The 20,764-nt window shown below is 39.2% G+C and overlaps 1 protein-coding gene across 1 annotated transcript in view; it reads left to right on the top strand.

The window, feature by feature from the left end:
• The window catches only part of LOC139120938 (maltase-glucoamylase-like), a 44,865-nt gene that overhangs the window by 15,604 nt on the left and 8,497 nt on the right, over window positions 1–20,764 (top strand). The window contains exons 18-34 of the mRNA XM_070685528.1: window positions 50–106; window positions 487–617; window positions 1,341–1,429; window positions 1,941–1,990; window positions 2,307–2,453; window positions 3,253–3,304; window positions 3,982–4,011; window positions 5,516–5,895; window positions 6,402–6,547; window positions 9,453–9,624; window positions 11,730–11,835; window positions 12,208–12,320; window positions 12,773–12,898; window positions 13,395–13,526; window positions 14,064–14,177; window positions 14,480–14,542; window positions 15,381–15,494. Of these exons, the coding sequence (XP_070541629.1) occupies window positions 50–106; window positions 487–617; window positions 1,341–1,429; window positions 1,941–1,990; window positions 2,307–2,453; window positions 3,253–3,304; window positions 3,982–4,011; window positions 5,516–5,895; window positions 6,402–6,547; window positions 9,453–9,624; window positions 11,730–11,835; window positions 12,208–12,320; window positions 12,773–12,898; window positions 13,395–13,526; window positions 14,064–14,177; window positions 14,480–14,542; window positions 15,381–15,494 (2,022 nt within the window). The remainder of the gene's footprint in view (window positions 1–49; window positions 107–486; window positions 618–1,340; window positions 1,430–1,940; window positions 1,991–2,306; window positions 2,454–3,252; window positions 3,305–3,981; window positions 4,012–5,515; window positions 5,896–6,401; window positions 6,548–9,452; window positions 9,625–11,729; window positions 11,836–12,207; window positions 12,321–12,772; window positions 12,899–13,394; window positions 13,527–14,063; window positions 14,178–14,479; window positions 14,543–15,380; window positions 15,495–20,764) is intronic.

The following is a 20,764-nucleotide window of genomic DNA, read 5'->3' as shown; positions in this document are numbered from 1 at the left end:
GCCTATGTTATTAAGTCACAAGTCTAACTGGCCCTTATGATTCACTTAGGATATGGAAGAAGTGGATATTTACTTCCCTGACTGCAGATGGTATGATTACTACACAGTAAGTAACATCTTAATGCTGAGATCTTTCACGGATACGAGAGAGGGGGACAGACAGACAGACAGACAGACAGACGGACGGACAGACAGACAGACAGACAGACAGACAGACGGACAGATGGACAGACAGACAGACAGATAGACATATACAGACAGACAGACAACAGGCAATCAGACAGAAAGAAAGTCAGAGACAGGCTCGTCTAATAAATGCAAATACAGAGAGAGCCGATAAAGGGACAGAAATAGGACAGAGGCTTGCAAGCAAAATCGCCGTTATTATACCTTCATACAATATGTAAGAAGTGCTGTTGATGTTTTCTCATGATTGTACGATGTTCGCTTCTTTTCATTTGACTCTGATGTTCTTTGAACATGCAGGGTGTTGAAAGGTCTCAGTCTGATCGGGGAAAGAAGGTCAAAGTCAATGCTCCAAATGACTATATTCCGTTACATGTGCGTGGAGGTTACATAATACCAACCCAAAAACCAGCCAATAGCACCGTCTTCAGGTGGGTAAATACACCGGATAAATATGATGGAGTTTCGGAAAATGAAATTTCAAACGTCTCATTTACGACTGTTTTACAAATTAAATGAGCGTGATATCTATAGAAAAGTGCCTATCTATTAATCTGATAGAGCGTTCATTAAGGTCTTACAGTGTTTCTTTTTGCTCAATTACGTCCAGTCACTACAGTAAAGATTTGATGAAATGAAGGAAAACAAAACAGTAGTATTACATTGTACATTGTACTAGCCTTGCCTGGATTTATCATGTTAGATTTTGTATAAAGGTCTTTTTAAATTAGATTTCGTTTCGAAAACAGAGAACGACTCAGCAAACATTAAATGGGCGAAACACAAAATAAATGAATTGGTGTTCTCTTTATATTTATTTATTTATTTATTTATTTATTTATTTATTTATTTATTGCTTCATAAATTTATTCATCTATGTGTCTACCTTTTTATCTGTCAATATATATATATATATATATATATATATATATATATTTATATTATCTCTCTCTCTGTCTCTCTCTCTTTTTATCATCTATCTATCATCTCATTCATTAATTCACTCATTCGTTATAATTTGTCTGTTGGTTGGTTGTTCACCGAGTAAAGTGATTCACATTCCTATTTTGATCAGAGGAAATCCTATAGTGAAGCTTTTCATTTCCCTAATATTCAAATACTTTCATTTATTCTAAACTTGTTTGTGTTTGTAGTCGACTTCTGCCGTTTGGATTGATTGTTGCTCTTGACGATAACCATGAAGCTTCTGGTTCCTTGTTCTGGGATGATGGTGATTCTGTCGGTAAGTTTAAAAAGTTACGTAATAAAACGCTAGTAACAAGCTTTTCTGTTGCTCCGACTTTTAGTGGTTACTTAATAAATTCTTGCCACCACGTTACTCACCGATACCTTCATTCTGACAGTTGCCAATAAGCAGTGGGTTGTAGAAATCGGGCAAGATCATGGCTTCATATGGTAGTCACATTTCAAAACCAAAGCCAAACACGTCATGATCCCTAAAATAGGGTATGGTTTATTTAGTTTTGGTCACGTCTCCTACACAATGCTATAGCTGCTACCAATAAATGTGGCACCTCTCGTCTATAAACATACGCCGTACGTCAACTTCAATTTTATGAGTGAGAGACCTTGGCTGTAAACTTATCGAACAAATAGAAATGTGGATTTCAAACAACTTGACATTGACTATGGCAAAGCGCAAACTTTGTTTTGGAACCCTTTAGGAGGCTTGTACCTGTTGGATTTTCAAAAGTAACAAAGCACACATTGTAACTGTAATGTATGTCTTGCAGATACGTTTGAAAATGGTCTATATTATCTTGCCAAATACACTGCCACTGAGGTAAGTAATCTCGTGATCAAGTTCCATAATTTTTGTGTATTTTCGATTGTGCTATTCGTTGTAGTAGCCGCGGTATTAATCTTTTGCTGAGTATATGTAACAACACATTATTTGCTATAATTTCACATTACTAACTGTATTTAATTTCTGTATTTATTCTCTAAAACTGACATTCTTGTGAAAAAAGGACGACCCTTTTTTGAGATATCTTAGGGCTTTGTGGAAGATTCTCCAACATTTTTAAGTTAAAAAATATATATTCTAAATCCATTGCCAACTTTGGTTGTATTGCCATTTACATGTATATCTCTCATAGGGTCGTCTTGAAAGTGAAATACAAAGTAACAACGATGTCGTTAATGAGCTCATCATGGACACTGTTCTCGTCTATGGTCTCGATAGCGTCACAGATGTGACGTATAATGGACAACTGGAATCATGGAATTTCAATGATATGACCAAGGTTTGTTTCTGCAACTTTTCTGTCAGTATGTGTGTTCCCCTCAGAAATATTGTCTTTCTTCTTTTGATCTTTACTTTAGATGCCAAATTTGATGACTAATCGAAAGCTTTCACCTAAATTTACAAAGAAGTGTATTTTGTGATATGCTACACACTCTAATGCACATTACTGCATTTCTTAAAAGAACAATATTTAATAAGTTAGTTTGCCTCACATACTGTGTGTTTGTATATTTCAAAAAAGAATGAAAATATTACGAACATGTCACCGATATATTGTCTCTATCTTTTAAATTCAGGTCCTGAATATAACTATTTCACAACCTATGGATGCAACGTTGAGGATTTCTTGGGAATGAAAACGTGAAAATTGTAACGAGTCGTCTCCATGGTAATTCGCTAGATTTGGCCGGTGGCGTTCCCTTTTTAAGGATTTGGTTGTGTTCGTTTTGTTTTACTTTTAGTCTATGTTATCCTTTAATGCCTCATAAATTCCATTTTAGTCGACCCAATAGACAAGATGTGACCAAGCATAAATTGATTGTGTATTTGTATACAGATATAAAGCATTTTAATGCACTTTTCTTTCGTGACTTCAATTCTCAGTTGCTGCACTTGTCTCATCAATAAAGAAGGTTATGTTTTAACAGGATTTATTCATTTCTTTAATATAATTTTACTTTTACCTGCATTTTACTTTCTGGTTTGTATAGGAATAATTGATTGGCAAGAAATTTTTGGTGTAAATAAATGAATTTTATAATAATCAAACCTGCGTCTTTCCACTCCATGATGTACAGATATTAAAATTTGGACCGTCTGGACCTCTTGTGTCATACACCCCGACACCAAGTTAGTTTTCGATACTCTCAAGGTAATAGACAGTTCAATAAGGAGGAATTTTTTATATCAGATAATGATTTTATCATCATTTTATGACGTGAGTTTGAATGTTAAACATTGTCAATAAAAACGAGACAATGTTGGATTGGTGACCTTTGCCCTTTTTTGTTCATTTCGGTTGACATCATTCCAATAAACCCTTGCAACCAAAATTCCAGAGTTTAGCAATGAAAAGATGAGGCATAAGTCATCTGTGTCAGAACGCTTTAGAGATTTCATGGACGCTGACTGTCAGATTTTGTGGATTCAAACCCTCTGTAATGGATGATGGCGGACTTTGTCCGAACAATAAAGTTGCTGAGTATTAAAAACTGAAGCTGCCTTTATTCTTTCGTCTAGCACAATAGCGTGCCAGCATGTCCTGACAAGAGGTTTCTTATCTGTAATATTCCTATAACTATGGTGGCTGGTCTCTGAGTGGCAAATCTTATCATACCACCGCTTGACCCTGGAATCGTTGATGAAATTTACAATTGGACCGTTGTACATGTACCTGATATAAAAAATCGCTATGCGCCTATAAATTCCTTCTCAACCATCACAGTGAATCGACCGATCAGAATTCTTATAAGACGCAGCATTTAAGAACATTCGGTGAATTTCGTGTTTCTACTTGCTCACATTAGCCCGTGAAATTTACAAACCGTCTTCAAAAGGTAAGCCCTCGATAAACGATTTTGGCAATATCTCAAAACAGGGCAAAGTGGACACACATTGGACTTACACGTACATGCACATATCATAAACACTCATAAACGCACACGACAATTTTGAAAATAATCGTCCGACGTCAGTTTTTTGTTCGTGCATTGCTATTACTTTAGATCATGTTTGTTGTTTTATTCGTCTTTTTAAATTCTCATTTTCATTCTTAAAGCTCGTAAATGCTCCCTAAACCAACCAAATTTGTTAGAAAATTAAGCGACGATTATGAAAAGAGGCTTCCGTTGGCGGGGAAGTTCTTATGCAATTACTCGTAAAGTTGTCAGATTTGGGTCAGTTTGCACAGGTAGACCATGATAACCTGAATATGTTGTTTGTTGTGGGGCACACCAAAAACGTACCACATTCAGAAGAAATATCAAAAACAGAACAATTTCAAAACGAGACTTCTCCTTTTTTGCAAAGACCCACCCACCAGGTATTTCGTATAAACGACTGCATATGTTACCGTAAATGATCCAAAAGAGTTCAGTAAAAGGTCAAACTTGCTGTCCAACCTGATAATCAGAAACTTACTCTGTGGAAACAGTTCACCTTTTAGTGTGAATTTTATTATCGCAATTGTTCTGCTCAAACTAATCCGCGTACTCACGGTTATAATTCACCATTATTGCTTATTGTCACGGAGCAAGGTGTTACGACCTGACACTTGTGCCATAAATTTCTTTTTTTCCTGACACATAAGGTTATATATCATACCTTGTCATACCTATAAAAGACAGTTCAAACATACCATTATTGCGTTTGTGCCTACTCGACTTTTGAAATACTTTAGTTCGTTTTGTTTAGGTAATTGGACAATGAAAATCACATGAAACTGTGAGCAACGGCTCAAATCTCAAAATTCTCTCTTTCACAGTTGTCTAAATGTAAAAAACTTCCGAGAGTAGATTTATGATTCGATGAAACGTTCGTGTAAGACTTGAATGTCATTTTCCAAACCGACTGCTTTTGTCGGAAACAACCACGTCTCCGCAACCTATTATCAGCCTGTTGAGGGACCCGAGTAACGTTTGTAGTTCCTGCGCGGATGATTGGATGTTGAAAAATTATGAAGTCAGAAGATTTGATGGAAGAATATGTTATTTAACTGTAATTAAAATATGGTTAGGTCAGTGAAGCCCCCTCCCCCCCCCCCAACTTTTCGTTCTCATTCTCCGCACGTCACTGTGGACCGCCATCCCTTGGGAAATTTGGAATGTTCCGGCCACTGGCTTCTTTTACCCAAGTTGTCCGTAAACCAGGTAGACGTGTCGTTGTAAGTACCTTGATTATTTACGTTGCTTAGGTGCGTTTCATTCCCTCCAGACGTGATACGGAATAATGGGTGCAACACGACAGCAACTTATTATTGCTGTCCTTGTCACGGCAGTTATTGTGACAGCGATAGTTGTGCCTATCACTTATTTTGCTCATCCCGACTACAACAGCGCTGAGCCAGTTGTATCGACAGCCCCGCTGAGCCAGTTGTATCGACACAGCCCCCGCCTGTACCCGCTCCTACCACACGTCCTCCGCAAAGGACGGCCGACCACGATCGCTTTGACTGCTTCCCGGATGGAAAATACAACGAATTTTCCGAACAGAAGTGTCTGGATCGGGGATGTCTTTACGAAGAATCACCGACGCCAAGTGTACCCTGGTGTTTCTTCCCACCCGACTATGGATCTTATAAAATCGTTGGAGAAGTACAATCGATGCCATGGGGTCATAGGATACAGTTGGAGAAACTAGATAGGCCCTCTATGTTCGGTGCGGACATTTCCAGAGTTACTTTGGATGTTGAATTCCAAACTCAATCTCGAATAAGATTTAAGGTAACTTGTGAATCTTTCAACATTTTCCTGGTAACCATCTTTAACCATTGTCACAAATCTTAATGTGTATGATCTAAGAATAGAAGAAACTAGTTTTCTTTGAAAAATAACTAAAAATGTGATACATTCGTGCTTTTTGATTTAAATTTATGCATGCATGCATGCATGCATGCATGTATGTATACATGCATGCATGCATGCATGTATGTATGTATGCATGCATGCATGCATGCATGTATGTATGTAGGTAGGTAGGTAGGTAGGTAGGTAGGTAGGTAGGTAGGTAGGTAGGTAGGCAGGAGGCAGGCAGGTAGGTAGGCAGGCAGGCAGGCAGGTAGGTAGGTAGCTAGGTAGGTAGGCATGCTTGCATGCATGTGCATGTATGCATGCATATATACTTCATGACATGTATCATGTTTGTACAAATCAGATAAATATGTATATACAGTCGTATCATATGAGTATTTGCATTAACGATTTGAAATACATCTATGATTTGTTCTCAGTTTTACGATTCAGATAATGCCAGGTTTGAGGTACCGTTCCCTATGCCGACCACCGATACCATGGCAACGGACACACTCTACGATATCACGTTCAACAACGATCCATTTTGGATGAAAGTGATCCGAAAGAGTTCGGGAGTTGTACTGTGAGTAAACGCACAAGTTGGTTACTGACTACAGCTTGTTAACATTGTTTCATCGTCACTTCCGGTATGTTGAACTGCCAATTATTTTTTCCTGATTGGTCCATGAAAATTATGTTGTGTGGACTATTCGAATGCGCAAGTTTATTGAAGAGGTTTACATGTTTCTTAAACGAAATTTGCTGTCAAAGAAATCATTGCCGATTGTATTTGTGGGCATAACTTGAACACCTAAAAGCGGTTCTTTCATCCCTATTTTCAGGATGAGCATCGTAATTCTGTGCTCCTTTGTGAGACGTTCACCTGAGCAGCCGTGAAAAATTTTAACACGGACAAGGAAGATGGAACTAATTACAATTTAACCTAAGCCCTGCCTTCAAAGAGAGTTTGGGAGACAAAAACAACAACAATGAGTTGTTTGAAGAGTCCGCTGGTGACTTTTTCTTTAACAGAAAGTAATAAAAATCTGACCGATGATTGATTATGACGCACATACTGTTTTCATGGCATATCCATGACAAATAGTTACTGTGATACGATAGTCGAAAACTACAAATTTCGTCTATTTCATTCGCATGCAGTACTCGACCTTCTCGAGGTCTAAACTTGTCACCGTGCTTACAGGTTCAACTGTTTACCAACGTATCGGTGAATTACTTACGGCTGTGTACTAGGTTTTTCATCCGAACGAACGGCCATTTTGAAAATTATTTGTACCTGTAAATTTATTTTAAAATTCCAATTACTGACTGTTTTATGGCCATAGCTTGAACACTATATTCGCACTTTGTCTTTTTCACGATGAAAGTTGTATTACCCGTTCTTTATATTATATCTTAAATGTAATATCTTAAATATTCTTTCACAATATTTACCATAGAGCCACTGCTTGAATATGTGTCATGTATGCTATTGCTCTGTCGCTAAAGGACATATCAAGATGACTCAATCTGTGTGTATGGTTTTCGTCATAAGCAGCCATTTTGAATATACTTTCATCTCAAGAATTTTAGCTTCGTTTTTTTTCAATTTGTAAACTAATCGGTGCAAAGCGTCATGTCAAGTTAGTAAGCGCGAGTTTAATTCACTGGCCTATGTAAAGTTCACTAAGTTGCTCTTACATATTTGTCGCCGCAGTCTTTAGGTTTACCTTTATAATTGGGAGTGCCATGAATTGCTTAAGTAGGCGACTAACATTCGTGTCATACACCACGGAACAGTAGGTTAAGGTAATATGCACCTCGAAAGTGAATGACTTAAACTTTTGCCTCTAACTTTCCTCAAGGAATCTTTCAATCATTCTCTTTCAAAATCAAGAATAAAAATAGGGGGTCACCGTGCAAATTTTGGTACTAGAGAAACAAATAACCCAAGATTTACCGATATTAGAAATTCAAAATGGCCGCCATCCCTGTGTTAAGCCTATGGTGAAAAATAAAAATTTTCGAATTTCAAAAAACTAAGCCAGTGAAAAGTTTTCTTTCATCAAGAGCTTTAAAATAAACCCCCACATGTGGTATATCAGAAGAGAACTGTAAAAGTTTGAGAGTCCGAATGTCTGTCCCCGAGGTGCGTTTCTACCTTAATGCTACAACCTGCAGACTGTTTCGCAGTATAAAAACAGGAGCGTCAGAAAGTAACCCTCCATTACATATTCAGCAAACCTGTTCAAAGAAGACATAACTTTTAAGAATGCTATCATTTTGAGATGTATGAAATCCGTGACCTGAGAACGTCTTGTATACTTTTCCCACCGCGTTAAGGTAGAACGCACCTCGGGGACAGACATTCGGACTCTCAAACTTTTACAGTTCTCTTCTGATATACCACATGTGGGGTTTATTTTAAGCTCTTGATGAAAGAAAACTTTTCACCGGCTTAGTGTTTTGAAATTCGAAAATTTTTATTTTTCACCATAGGCTTAACACAGGGATGGCGGCCATTTTGAATTTCTAATATCGGTAAATCTTGGGTTATTTGTTTCTCTAGTACCAAAATTTGCACGGTGACCCCCTATTTTTATTCTTGATTTTGAAAGAGAATGATTGAAAGATTCCTTGAGGAAAGTTAGAGCAAAAGTTTAAGTCATTCACTTTCGAGGTGCATATTACCTTAAGAAACTTCTGTAGGCTTGACAGTATAGCGGATTTATCGGCATGAGGTGAATTCAATCAATCAGTTTTATTGTCCAGATAATGGGTCACGAGGGCAACACGAGGTCACAAACGAATGTGTACACACCTGATATGATATCAATACTCAGGGGGAGATGCCAAACATGGTTTGACAAACAGGCACTCATACTTTGACACAGAGAAGTGTAATCCGTCAGATGAATGTGATTTTTACTCAGACTTTACTTCTAAAGATAAGAGAGTTTTCGATGAGCTTTCTAGTCATTACTAAAGTTGAACTCCATTCTTACTACATTATTTGATTCCGCGTCGCTCGCTTTTAAGTCAATGGCATCGACAGCACTGTCTCTAACGAGAATAAAAGAAACAAGTTCCTTACAACTATGCAGTCTATTCGATATGCAATTCCATTTTCACTTATACCAAGACACTTAGTCGTCGAGTTTAGATCTTGGTATGTGATATGTGTATGGTTTCCTAAACATGTCGTGACTATTTCTAAGATATATTATGCCTTGATTTGAGACAAGCCTAAGTCTGGTAAATAGCCCCCCCCCCCCCCCCCCCCCCCCGCTTCTAGGCATCCAGTGACGTAACATCTTTCCCGAGATGTCACTCATAGAAGGAGGGGATTCTTAAATTCATACGATATCATTTGATTTTGTGGTAGAAAGCATGCCCAATTCCCTTTCGTTTAGTTTATATATCTCCTTCGCTTCCAATTTTGGTTTTTGATGATGCTTCCAATGACAAGAGGTATCTGCATTCTCCAGGTGGGACACGTCGGTTGGTGGCTTCAACTTTGCCGACCAGTTCCTCCAGATATCATCCCTGCTGCCGACCAGTAACATCTACGGTCTGGGAGAAACAGTTCACTTCAGTTTCCGCCATGACATGAACTGGAGGACCTGGCCAATTTTCACCAAGGATGAATTCCCTGGAACAGTAAGTGGTTGAATCAAAGCGGTGAAAATCTGCGAACGAGGCCAAAGCTCTCGTTTGTCACGTATCCATTTTCTGCAGTTGACAGACACAATTGTAAATGATATAGATATACTACTGCAGGAATGTGTTATCAGGTTAGATTGTATAAAGGTTATGTATATGATAGGTAGATAGTTACAGGCTCGCGTGAACAGTAGTTGGGAAATACATTGAACATATTAATATGGCATCTTCCAAAATTTTACTCGGGTACAATACTTTTTCACGCGTATTTTAACGAGATAAATGTTCAAATACCGTCTGTATGGGTAACTTATTTATCAGATTGCTTTCAATAGCCGTTTATTTCGTACCGTTCCTCCTGGATTTGCGTACAATGGGCCACTCTCAGCGAGCACGCCCTCTACATTAATTCACTTCAAACGCCAAGCCCGAAATATATCTACAGTCCCTGTCAGTGGAGGGACTGTGATATAACACATAAAACTTAACTGCACAGAATTGAGGCGAGTCCATAAGCACTTCTTCAAAGATGAGGACGGGCGCGATGCTTGTCCAAAGTTTCAAAATACTCTACTTCGCACAGACGTTTGAGGTTTGTCCAAACTAAGCAAGGTGATCAAAGCATGTTTATGACCAAGTAAGAATATTTACGTCTCACTCTGTAAAGGTGAATTATTTTAGCAGCACTATAGAAGCCTCTTCACATTCTTACGCGATCGTAAGTAGCAGCTAGGCTTTGGGAAAGTCTCACAATTTATTGCCTGACTTTATTTGTTGTCAAGATCACCTGACATTGTCCATGTTAGAAATTCTAATAATACCAATTCGATAGCTATGATTCTATAAACGGTGGGTTTTTTTAACTATACAATCATCAACTTCAAAACTAAGTTGTTTCTTTCAACCTCTGACATACTCTGACCATTTCAACAAACATGAATTACTTTGCATTACTTATACTTTGTGAAGGAGTTACGCCAGTTTCTATCTTCAACCGTGATACGCTGCCCTTTTTGTGCCCTTTGTGGAGGCATCATGGGCCAGTGGCTAGAGCAGTGGACTCACGATCACAGGATGGTGAGTTCGAGCCCCGGCATGGCCATGGTGTTGTGTCCTTGAGCAAGGCACTTTATTCCTCATTGCTCCTCCCCACCCAGGAGTGATGGGTACCTGGTAGGACAGTGGTTGTAATGTGTTTGTTTAGCTCTGCTGCGCTTATTGGCTGCACATGTGAGCTGTAGTTTGCTCCCCAGGGAGTTGAGTGGTATCATATTAGGTCCAGTGACCAGGGGTAATAATAATTGTAAAGCGCCTTGAGCACATGTACTTGTGGATATGTGCGCTATATAAGAACCCAATATTATTATTATTATTATTATTATTATTATTTTGGTTTGTGCAATTGCAAACTTGCGTCAACTCTTCTGTAGCGATCGATCGGTAGCCCATAATACATTCAACAATGTTTGCTCGGATAGTTATAAGAGCGGTTCCACTGTTACCGAACTGAGAACAGTTGAACATAGTCTGGGGTTTCTTGTACTATTTGCTTTACACTTTTCGAGTCACGCTACAAACTGACCATTGGTACTTTTACGATCTGTGTCATGCAAACCCAAGCTTTCATCGGTCATGATTTATCATCCAGACGCTCACAGTTTGCAATCGATCGTTTACGAGATTGATAAGTTCGTCTTAATGCTACTTTACGACAATCGCGGTTTATAAACCGTGTATTGTAAACACTGTTGCGATTCAAGTACATTTTTGACTTCGAGAGAAAGAGCACTGTTCTCCATTGTTCACACGCTTGCCAGCACGCACACCAAAAGGTTACCTCGTAATGACTAGCGCCCTCAGGGTATCGGGTTCTGAATACAAGTGTCGAGTCTGATTTGAAAAACAACAAAAATGCCATGCTAGACTGCATGAGAATCATGGACAGCGAGTAAGAAAAGACACATTTTATCCCGTCGCTGCAATTATCGATTGATTATTTGTTCATGGCATCTCTCTCTCTCTCTCTCTCTCTCTCTCTCTCTCTCTCTCTCTCTCTCTCTCTCTCTCTCTCTCTCTCTCTTTTTTGTGTTTTCTTTCTTAAGGCTTATCGGACAGAGGCAAATCTCTACGGCCATCACCCATTCTACACGTGTATGGAGGAAGAGTATATGTCACATGGGGTGTTTCTTCTTAACGCAAATGCAATGGGTATGCGTATATATATCGCATAATGTAGTTCCCATACTAATACAAAATAAAAATATCTTCAAAAGCACAAAAATATTTCCTTTACAGGCTCAGTAACTGTAATCTTTGATGATCGTTTACTTTATATTTGCTTTGTATGTAAATTATAAGTTCTTGTTTTACATCTATTATTTAGGCTGTCAACACAGCGCCTTTTTAGTGCATCCTGAATAATCTTTCGCAGTAAAACTGTTGTGTTTAGTATGAGTGTTGAATATCGTTTGGGTATTAAGTTGAGAAAGTTCCGCTCGTTGAATATGCGAAAATACAATCTCGATATCAAAGTTTGATTTGTCAAAGGTCATCATAACGGGAGTTTACATTGCCTTTCAGACGTCACTCTTCAGCCTACACCAGCTATCACATATCGAACCATAGGTGGCGTACTCGATTTCTTTATGTTCCTTGGGCCCTCACCTGAAAACGTTGTCCAACAATACACTGAAGTAAGTGGACAGTGGCGCTCACGATTTACGACTTTGAAAAAGGCACAATTCCGAAAGTTCTTCCAAACACAAAATCGGTCTGATACACAGATTCGTCCACCATCAAGACGCCCGCGCACCTAGATATTAATTACTGGTAGTTGGTGGCTATTTGTCTGTGCAAGTTTGGCCGATAAGCTACTTTGTCATTATTATTTACATACCACCTATCTACTTACTTACCAACTGCGCTGTTATTCACTCCCTCATTTACCTATTCATTTCATCAGTGAGTTCTAGAATCTATATCGGATTCCTTTAAACTCGCTACCACATAGTAAAAGCGAATGTAGAATATTGAATAGGAATTTTTATATGTTGTAATTGCTCCTTCGTTTAAGTCGGTGTACATCATCCAAAAGGTAATATTGTGCAGTTTTTCTTGTAAGTAATATATATTCTTTACATTCCAGTTTATCGGTCGTCCATTTTTACCGCCATATTGGGCGTTGGGATTTCAACTGTGTAGATGGGGCTACAATAACCTGACCAACGTGATGAAAGTCGTCGACTCAATGGAAGAATATGACATACCTCAGGTAGGCTTACCTATGTTTAAACGGCGTCCTATAGAAAACCTACTTAATTTTCCGAAATTAAAAGAACAGTCTACATAATACCGTTATAAATTAACTTCAGAGTTATAGCCAAACAGACTCACGAGTAATCGATCATACAATCCAGCGGTATTTTGATTTCGGTCACTAAGATCATTGAACTTGTGAGGAGATACCAAAGATTATAAATGTGAATGTGTAGGTACTACTCGGACCCCATTCCTCAATTCCAGTGTCAAAAGAGTGAAGGAACTCAGAGTCGGCCACTATAGGTCACGCAAAAATGTGGCATTCCATATGTAACACATCTCTTTTCCACTCTATGGATTACTTCAAATTTGCTGTGACCGATTCTTTGGACCTTTTTCAAGGAACGTGAATCCCAATCTCTGCATAAGGTTACGGATCACCAGGAAGTGCGGGTCCAGTGGGCGACAAAAAGCCATTATAATCTATGATTTTTCACGTTTAAACACAGGATATTCAGTATGGCGATATCGACTATATGGAGCGACAGATGATATTTACGATCGACCAAGAAACGTACGCTGGACTCCCAGAATTTGTCAGAGACCTGAAAACTAGAGGCAAACATTATGTCATCATTTTGGTGAGTTGTATGCCAATCATTCGATATTTGAAATTTTGAAGTTGCTTTATAATGAAAGTGTATTGTATAGTCGAACCAGTCAGTCTTTGATTTAAACATTATTTTTATATAGTCGCCGGAGTTAACGTTTTTGCAATATATACCTTAGTTTTCTCGGTTGTTGATGTGACATTAACTCCGAGTGAATTTCGTGATTTCAACTTATCAAATTATGTCACACCTTCGACTCATCTGTTTGATCATGACCTCTAACAGAAATGAAAATTGGCCATCCTTTCAAAGCCATAGCCTTCAACGTGTAACTGAAAATTGTTTTGATTAATGACCAATGTACCAGACAAACCCACGAATCGTAGATGGAAAAAGACATTGCTCTTCGTGGGGATGTTGTTCCTTAAAGAAGGAAAAAATGTACATTTCCATCTAATTTCTAAAATTGTTTTAGACTTGTACCTGAGCAGTTGTGACGCCATGAGAGCATATCTCTCGCTTTATTATATATTCGAATATTAATTGATAAATATTTCTTAACCAAAGGATCCTGCGGTCACCATGAACGAGACGAGAGGGGAATACCCTCCCTATGACGACGGTCATGAGAAGGACATCTTCATCAAGGAAGCCGATGGCGTCACGGAATTCCAAGGACGGGTTAGAAAATCCAACGCTTTTAAAATAAAACATGTATGATTAGTTAATGAAAACAAGGTTTATTCTAATCACTGAAGCTTTCATAACAGTTATCGTTGTTGCACTCTACCGTCCATTGCAGCTCAGGGGCGTACTTTAACGACACACCGTGCATATATATAGAGACGTTCTTACGATCACCTTGTACGCTCAAGTTATGTACGTGTGGTAATGCTACGATAAGTGAGAGCAAGTTGTCGCTATTGACTTATGATATGGTTACTCTGAATCTAAGATGTCTGTTCACCTGTCTCCAAAAATAGGTATGGCCATACTACAAAAACGTCACCGTCAACGACAGCGTGCCATGGGAATACAAAGTTGAGGTAAATTATGTTGAGTTGAAGTATGTGAAGTGTGCGAAATCACCAATGTAGTGGAAATAAAATATTAGTTAAAAAATTCCGTTGCATATTCTACTGATTGTTTATATTTAAATTTACAAGATTTCACGTAGTATAGTCAATGGTTGATTGCTGATCCAAGTGTAAAACGGGAAGAGCGCCCGTTTGAGGGCGCTCTCGAAGGACAGTACTTGACTTGGTAGTCTACTAGTCTCCTTTCCCATTTTTGCCGCTGGCTGCGCTGTGCTTAGCTGGCTGTTGAAATAGAACGGGGTACCAATCTATACTGAACTTCGAGAATTGATAATTAAATGATACACACAACAGCGATAAATATGCGGTATGCGGTGGTCGTCACACCCCACGAGCGTACTGTGTACCCTCGAAAAACTCACCACTTTTATTTACACAATTCCCCCCTCACAACGCATTGTCAAAAGGCAACGGACTTACAGGATCTATCAGATTTAGAGAATAAACAAATAAAAAATACTTGTGTTGACATCGTGGAGTTTCGACCGAGACTGAAGACAAAAGACCTTTACACCAATATATACGCATTCAACACTCGGTGATGCAAGCGTCAATCAAAGGAATTCTCTTATGTAACGAATAGATACAATTCGAAACGCATATAATTGTTCCATTATTTGGGTTTTTCAGATAAGCTGCATTGTAATTTTAATGCATTCACAGTTATGTGGATTTGTTTTATTTGCGACTATGATGACATAAATGTATCTTTAAAAAATAAATAGAATAGGGTACCAGACTGATAGTAGGGCTTGCACACAACAAATGTCGTCTCTTTGTTTCACAGAATTACAATGCACATGCAGTTTTCCCAGATTTCCGTCATCCAAAGGCAGAGGAATGGTGGACAGACCTTATCGTAGACTTCCACAATACGCTGGAATTCGATGGCATATGGATTGTAGGTTTCAAATCTCTCTCTCTCTCTCTCTCTCTCTCTCTCTCTCTCTCTCTCTCTCTCTCTCTCTCTCTCTCTCTCTCTCTCTCTCTCTCTCTCTCTCTCTCTCATATATTTATATACAAGTGTTTTATTAAATGTCGATGGACATATTTCCCTTATACCTCTGCCTAAAAAAGAGCCACTTAGTGATATTGTGCATCTCAAAGTGGGCTACAATTCTAAGTCTCTAACAAAATGCCGTCAACAAAATCTCTAACAAAACTTGCTATTGCTTTAGTACCTCGTACTCCCATGCTCGTACTATACAATATATTAACATCACTTTAATGCGCCACAGTGATATAACAAATAGCCATTTATCCTTGAATCAAGAATATAAAATTGGGAACTTGATGCAGATCAAGCCCATTTTCAACATTGATCCCAGTAGCACGACTACGGCGCGCCACATGTTTCAAAAATATTATCGTCATAGAGTAAAAAAATAAACTGTCAAATTTTCTTTCTAAAAAAAAAGTCTTAAACGTGTATGAATAATAAAGAAAAAAATTCTTTCGTCCATACCATTGCATTTTATTAATGTACCTTTTCATAAAAATAGATTCATTTGAAAATACGTGTCATTTATTTGAATGTGTCTGTGCAGATAAAGATGACGTGCAACCGTCTTTCTTGATTGAAATAAAAATTCGATGGAATTACGGAAGAAAATAAACGAGAAAAGTATTATTGCAAAAAAGGGCAGAATATTATGTAATGCTTAATTGTAAAATATTCTTTAAACCGTAATGAGAAGATAAACTTTTCAAAAATTTGGAAATACCACACTCCCATACTCATTGACGTACACATACACGTGTATTTGAAATAACGGCGCAATGAATGCTGATTACAAGGGAAAAAAAGAAAAAAAAATCAAGCACACACACAAAAAATATTGAAATGATTAAAAACAAAACCACAAATAGTACTTACACTACTACCAAAAAACAAAACAAAACGAACCACCATCAGGTCTGACTAAAAAAAGAAAGAGAATCACAATTGAAAAGTCGACCGAGATCACGCCGGCGTTGAGGCTGTAAAGAAACCAAAACGAGGTCAGCTTGGAAAGAAAAAACCAAAGCGAGGTTACAAAAAAAAGAGGTTACCAAAAAAAAAACCTCAGTAGAAAAAAAAAGGCCCGTCGAGAAAAGAAAACAGAGTGGGACACCCCGCAGAAAAAGCCCAACATAAAAATTGAATAATTGTCAACTATCATGATAGTTACAGTTTAATGCCAGAGGGTTTTGGATTATCGCACTCGGATGTTGGACAAGATATTTGGGGTATTTCAGCGATAACTCTCAGCTTCTAGTCTTCAATATCATCTCATGGACGTCCAAGTTACCGACACGTCCCATTCTATATTAAACAGTTACCAGTTTTGGTTAAAAGTGGACAAAACACTCGTGGTGGTTCGTCGGCTGCCAGCGGTCCCCTCGCTCCAATGTACACTCTCGATGGTAAGCCAGCGGCCGGCGGTCCCGTCGCTAGTACAGTAGGCAACCAGCGATCCCCTCGCTGTAAAGTGTAGGGCCGCCTCTCCCAAGCCATAGACAGTCTGTGCCCAAACCCCAACAAAACGATGGCTAGCCGCTAGCCCACGGTTACGTGTGGTTCGATACACAGCGGCCGCCGTGTGGGTATGCATAGTAAAATTGCATACCACGCAGCGCGCAGCGGCCTAGTTCTGCATGGCATAGCCCTGCGTACGATGCTGTGTGTTCCGCTACAGCTAATCGCCCCGCTCACCACAGCCCTGCAAAGACCCGTACGTAGGGTCGGTGACTTCAAATCCATTTTGGGACTTGACGTAAAAAGCCAAATTACTGCCGAAATTCAGCGTTTTTGGGCCCAAGTCGTATCCCTGCCTACCTCAGCTACTCGATCGCTTCCAAAAATGCCAGTCTTTTATTCACTTCTCGTAAATAACCGTCGATGTCGGCATCTCTCTCGCTAGCCCTGCGTACGATGCTGTGTTGTTAGCTGTAGCGGCCAACACACAGCATCGTACGCAGGGCTATATGCATGGCAGGGCTTTGTGTTACCGGCGTGACACGGCCTCCCGTATAACGCCGGTAACACACAGCCCTGCCATGCTGAGCTAGCAGCGGCCGCTATATATCGAACCACACAAGTATCCCGTGGGTTTAGCCTCTAAACGGAGTGTGGCAAAGGCAAAAATACTCGGGCTGAAACACTCCGTTTAAATTCGAGGCAACGTTTTCACTAGTACATGTAGAACGCGAACGCGCCAGACTTGACAAACACTGATCATGGAGGTAGGAAGAGACTACCTCCATGCACTGATCAAGCAGCCGCTATTTCTCTGTATACTGTAGCTCTGGGTGGCAGGGCTAGGCTGACTCACAGCCCTGCCACCCAGAGCTATGTATAGGCTACTGCACAAATATTGTAGCTCCATATATTGGACTGTGTGGATATAAAGATTTCTGCAATGGGGATCGACATGTCGTGTATGTGCCGGTCTAGCCTTGCGAGTATAGTGAGAGTGTCTGGCGTTGCGAAGGCTGGACACTCGCCATACTCGTAGCCGTAAGGCCATAGGGGGATTCAATCTCCGATGATGACGATGATGATGATTAAATATTTAAAATGAAGATAGATAAACATATATTTGGACTCAGTAAATTTGTTGTTATTGTTGTTGTCGTTGTTGATACTATTTGCAGAAAAGAACAAAGTATGCGCTGCAAATTTCAACACAGCCTAACTATACATGTGCGTCGCAAATTCAATACAGCCTAACTATACATGTGCGTTGCTGCCTAACATACATGTGCGTTGCAAATTCAATACAGCCTAACTATACATGTGCGTTGCTGCCTAACTATACATGTGCGTTGCAAATTCAATACAGCCTAACATTACCCAAGGGGTGTCACTTCATTGCCACACACTTTTTTTCGATCGCCAAAAATGCACCTAGCATGCATCGAAATCTGTAAAATTCGACGTAGGGTCAAAGCACATTAGTCCTTCTCAATAATACTCCAACATTTTTACCTCTTACCGATGAAAAGTCGAGAAATCAGCAAGTTTTTCAGCGTATCTGGACGTCTCTTACATTTCAGATTTAAAAGGCGCGGCAGTGTATTGAGTCACGTGGGCGCTTTTCAAATCGAACCAATAGCAGAGCTGAATGGACCAGCGTGAAAACCCGGAGGCAACGTAAGTTTCTCACATCTTTGGAAAGAACGATCTCTTGCTGCGGGTGAACTGGAACTGTTAAAGTTACCAGAATTTCGTATGCAGACGCACGCAGACAGTGTCACCATAGTTTCCAAAGACGTGAGAAACTTACGTTACTGCCGGGTTTTCACGCTGGGCCCATTCGTTCAGTACGGGCTCTGACCCTACATCGAATTTTACCGCTCTCGATGCTTGCTGGGTGCATTTTGGCGAGCTCTGCTATTGGTTCGATTTGAAAAGCGCCCACGTGACTCAATACACTGCCGCGCCTTTTAAATCTGAAATGTAAGAGACGTCCAGATACGCTGAAAAACTTGCTGATTTCTCGACTTTTCATCGGTAAGAGGTAAAATGTTGGAGTATTATTGAGAAGGACTAATGTGCTTTGACCCTACGTCGAATTTTACCGATTTCGATGCATGCTAGGTGCATTTTTGGCGATCGAAAAAAGTGTGTGGCAATGAAGTGACACCCCTTGGGTAATGTTAGCTGTATTGAATTTGCAACGCACATGTATAGTTAGGCAGCAACGCACATGTATAGTTAGGCTGTATTGAATTTGCAACGCACATGTATAGTTAGGCAGCAACGCACATGTATAGTTAGGCTGTATTGAATTTGCAACGCACATGTATAGTTAGGCTGTATTGAATTTGCAACGCACATGTATAGTTAGGCTGTATTGAATTTGCGACGCACATGTATAGTTAGGCTGTGTTGAAATTTGCAGCGCATACTTTGTTCTTTTCTGCAAATAGTATCAACAACGACAACAACAATAACACAAATTTACTGAGTCCAAATATATGTTTATTTATCTTCATTTTTAAATATTTAATCATCATCATCGTCATCATCGGAGATTGAATCCCCTGTGGTAAGGCTTGTACAGTTGCGTTGCTCGTCTTGTCGAACACGGAAAACGATGGACGTTCTCTCAACACACGGCAGATTCTTCAAAAACTTATCAGATTTGGGTGATCTTTGAGGATAGACGAGGAATTACCAACAACGAGGTGGTTTATTATCATGGTATTTGAACGCGATGTATCGAACCACACGTATAAAACTGTGTAGGCAAAACGGCGATGACAGTGCAGTGCGCTCGGTGGAAGGCCTGCAGTGGGCTCCCAGCATACCGCGCCTAAGGCATCGATATGTTCGCAGTGTTGCCATGAAGGGTCATTGGTTGTACGTCTCGCTCGTGATCTGACCTGTGGACTGTCTGAAATTTGCTCAGTTAACTTGACTCTCTGGAACTATTCACTGTTAACTTGGACGTTCTTTAGGTGATATTGCCCAAGTATGGTTTCAAGTAGAGCAGGGCCCAGCCAAACAGAGCTAGGTTTCAAGATGTCACGTTATCACTGAAATGCTCAATTAATATTTCGTCAAACATTGGAGTATGTGGTGATCGGATTCCCCGCTGTTGGGGATTCATCGATCGAAGGAAACGTGAACCATGAGTTTTTGAATAAAATAATTGTAATTTCGGGCTTGTTGTTTTTTTTCTGTGGCGAGTGCTCGTTTTTTTTCTTTTTTTTTTTTTTTTTTTTTTTTTTTTGCTGTGGCGAGTCCTCATTTGTTTTTTCTTTCCACAGGCCCACGCTTTTTTTTTGTATCTCTGTTCATGGCGTTTTTTATTTTTTTCGTTTTTATTTTATTTTATTTTATTTTATTGTAGATGAGATCCACTTTTGTCTAGAGCCATCACTGCCGAATTTTTTCTCCGATTTTCTCTCTTTACTGTCAAAGCGGCTGGTGATTCATATTATATTTTGATTATCTATAATACGTTTATTATGAGACGTAGTGCTTTTTAATTTTCTTAAGTACATAAATAATTTTATGTATGCATGACTTTTTTGTCTGATTCTTTTAAAATGATTTTCTGTATGTGGTTCACATTTTTATTTTTGTACTATTTTTTCCGAGTGGTAGTAGTGATTTTTAGTGATTTTCTTGTGAATTTTGTGGACGTACCACTGTAAAACATATTTTTCTTTTTTTTTGTA

This window comes from Ptychodera flava, chromosome 21, assembly GCF_041260155.1.
Source record: "Ptychodera flava strain L36383 chromosome 21, AS_Pfla_20210202, whole genome shotgun sequence".
NCBI lineage: Eukaryota > Metazoa > Hemichordata > Enteropneusta > Ptychoderidae > Ptychodera > Ptychodera flava.
The sequence above is the reverse complement of the archived record's forward strand: the minus strand, read 5'-3'. Positions and strand labels throughout refer to the sequence as shown.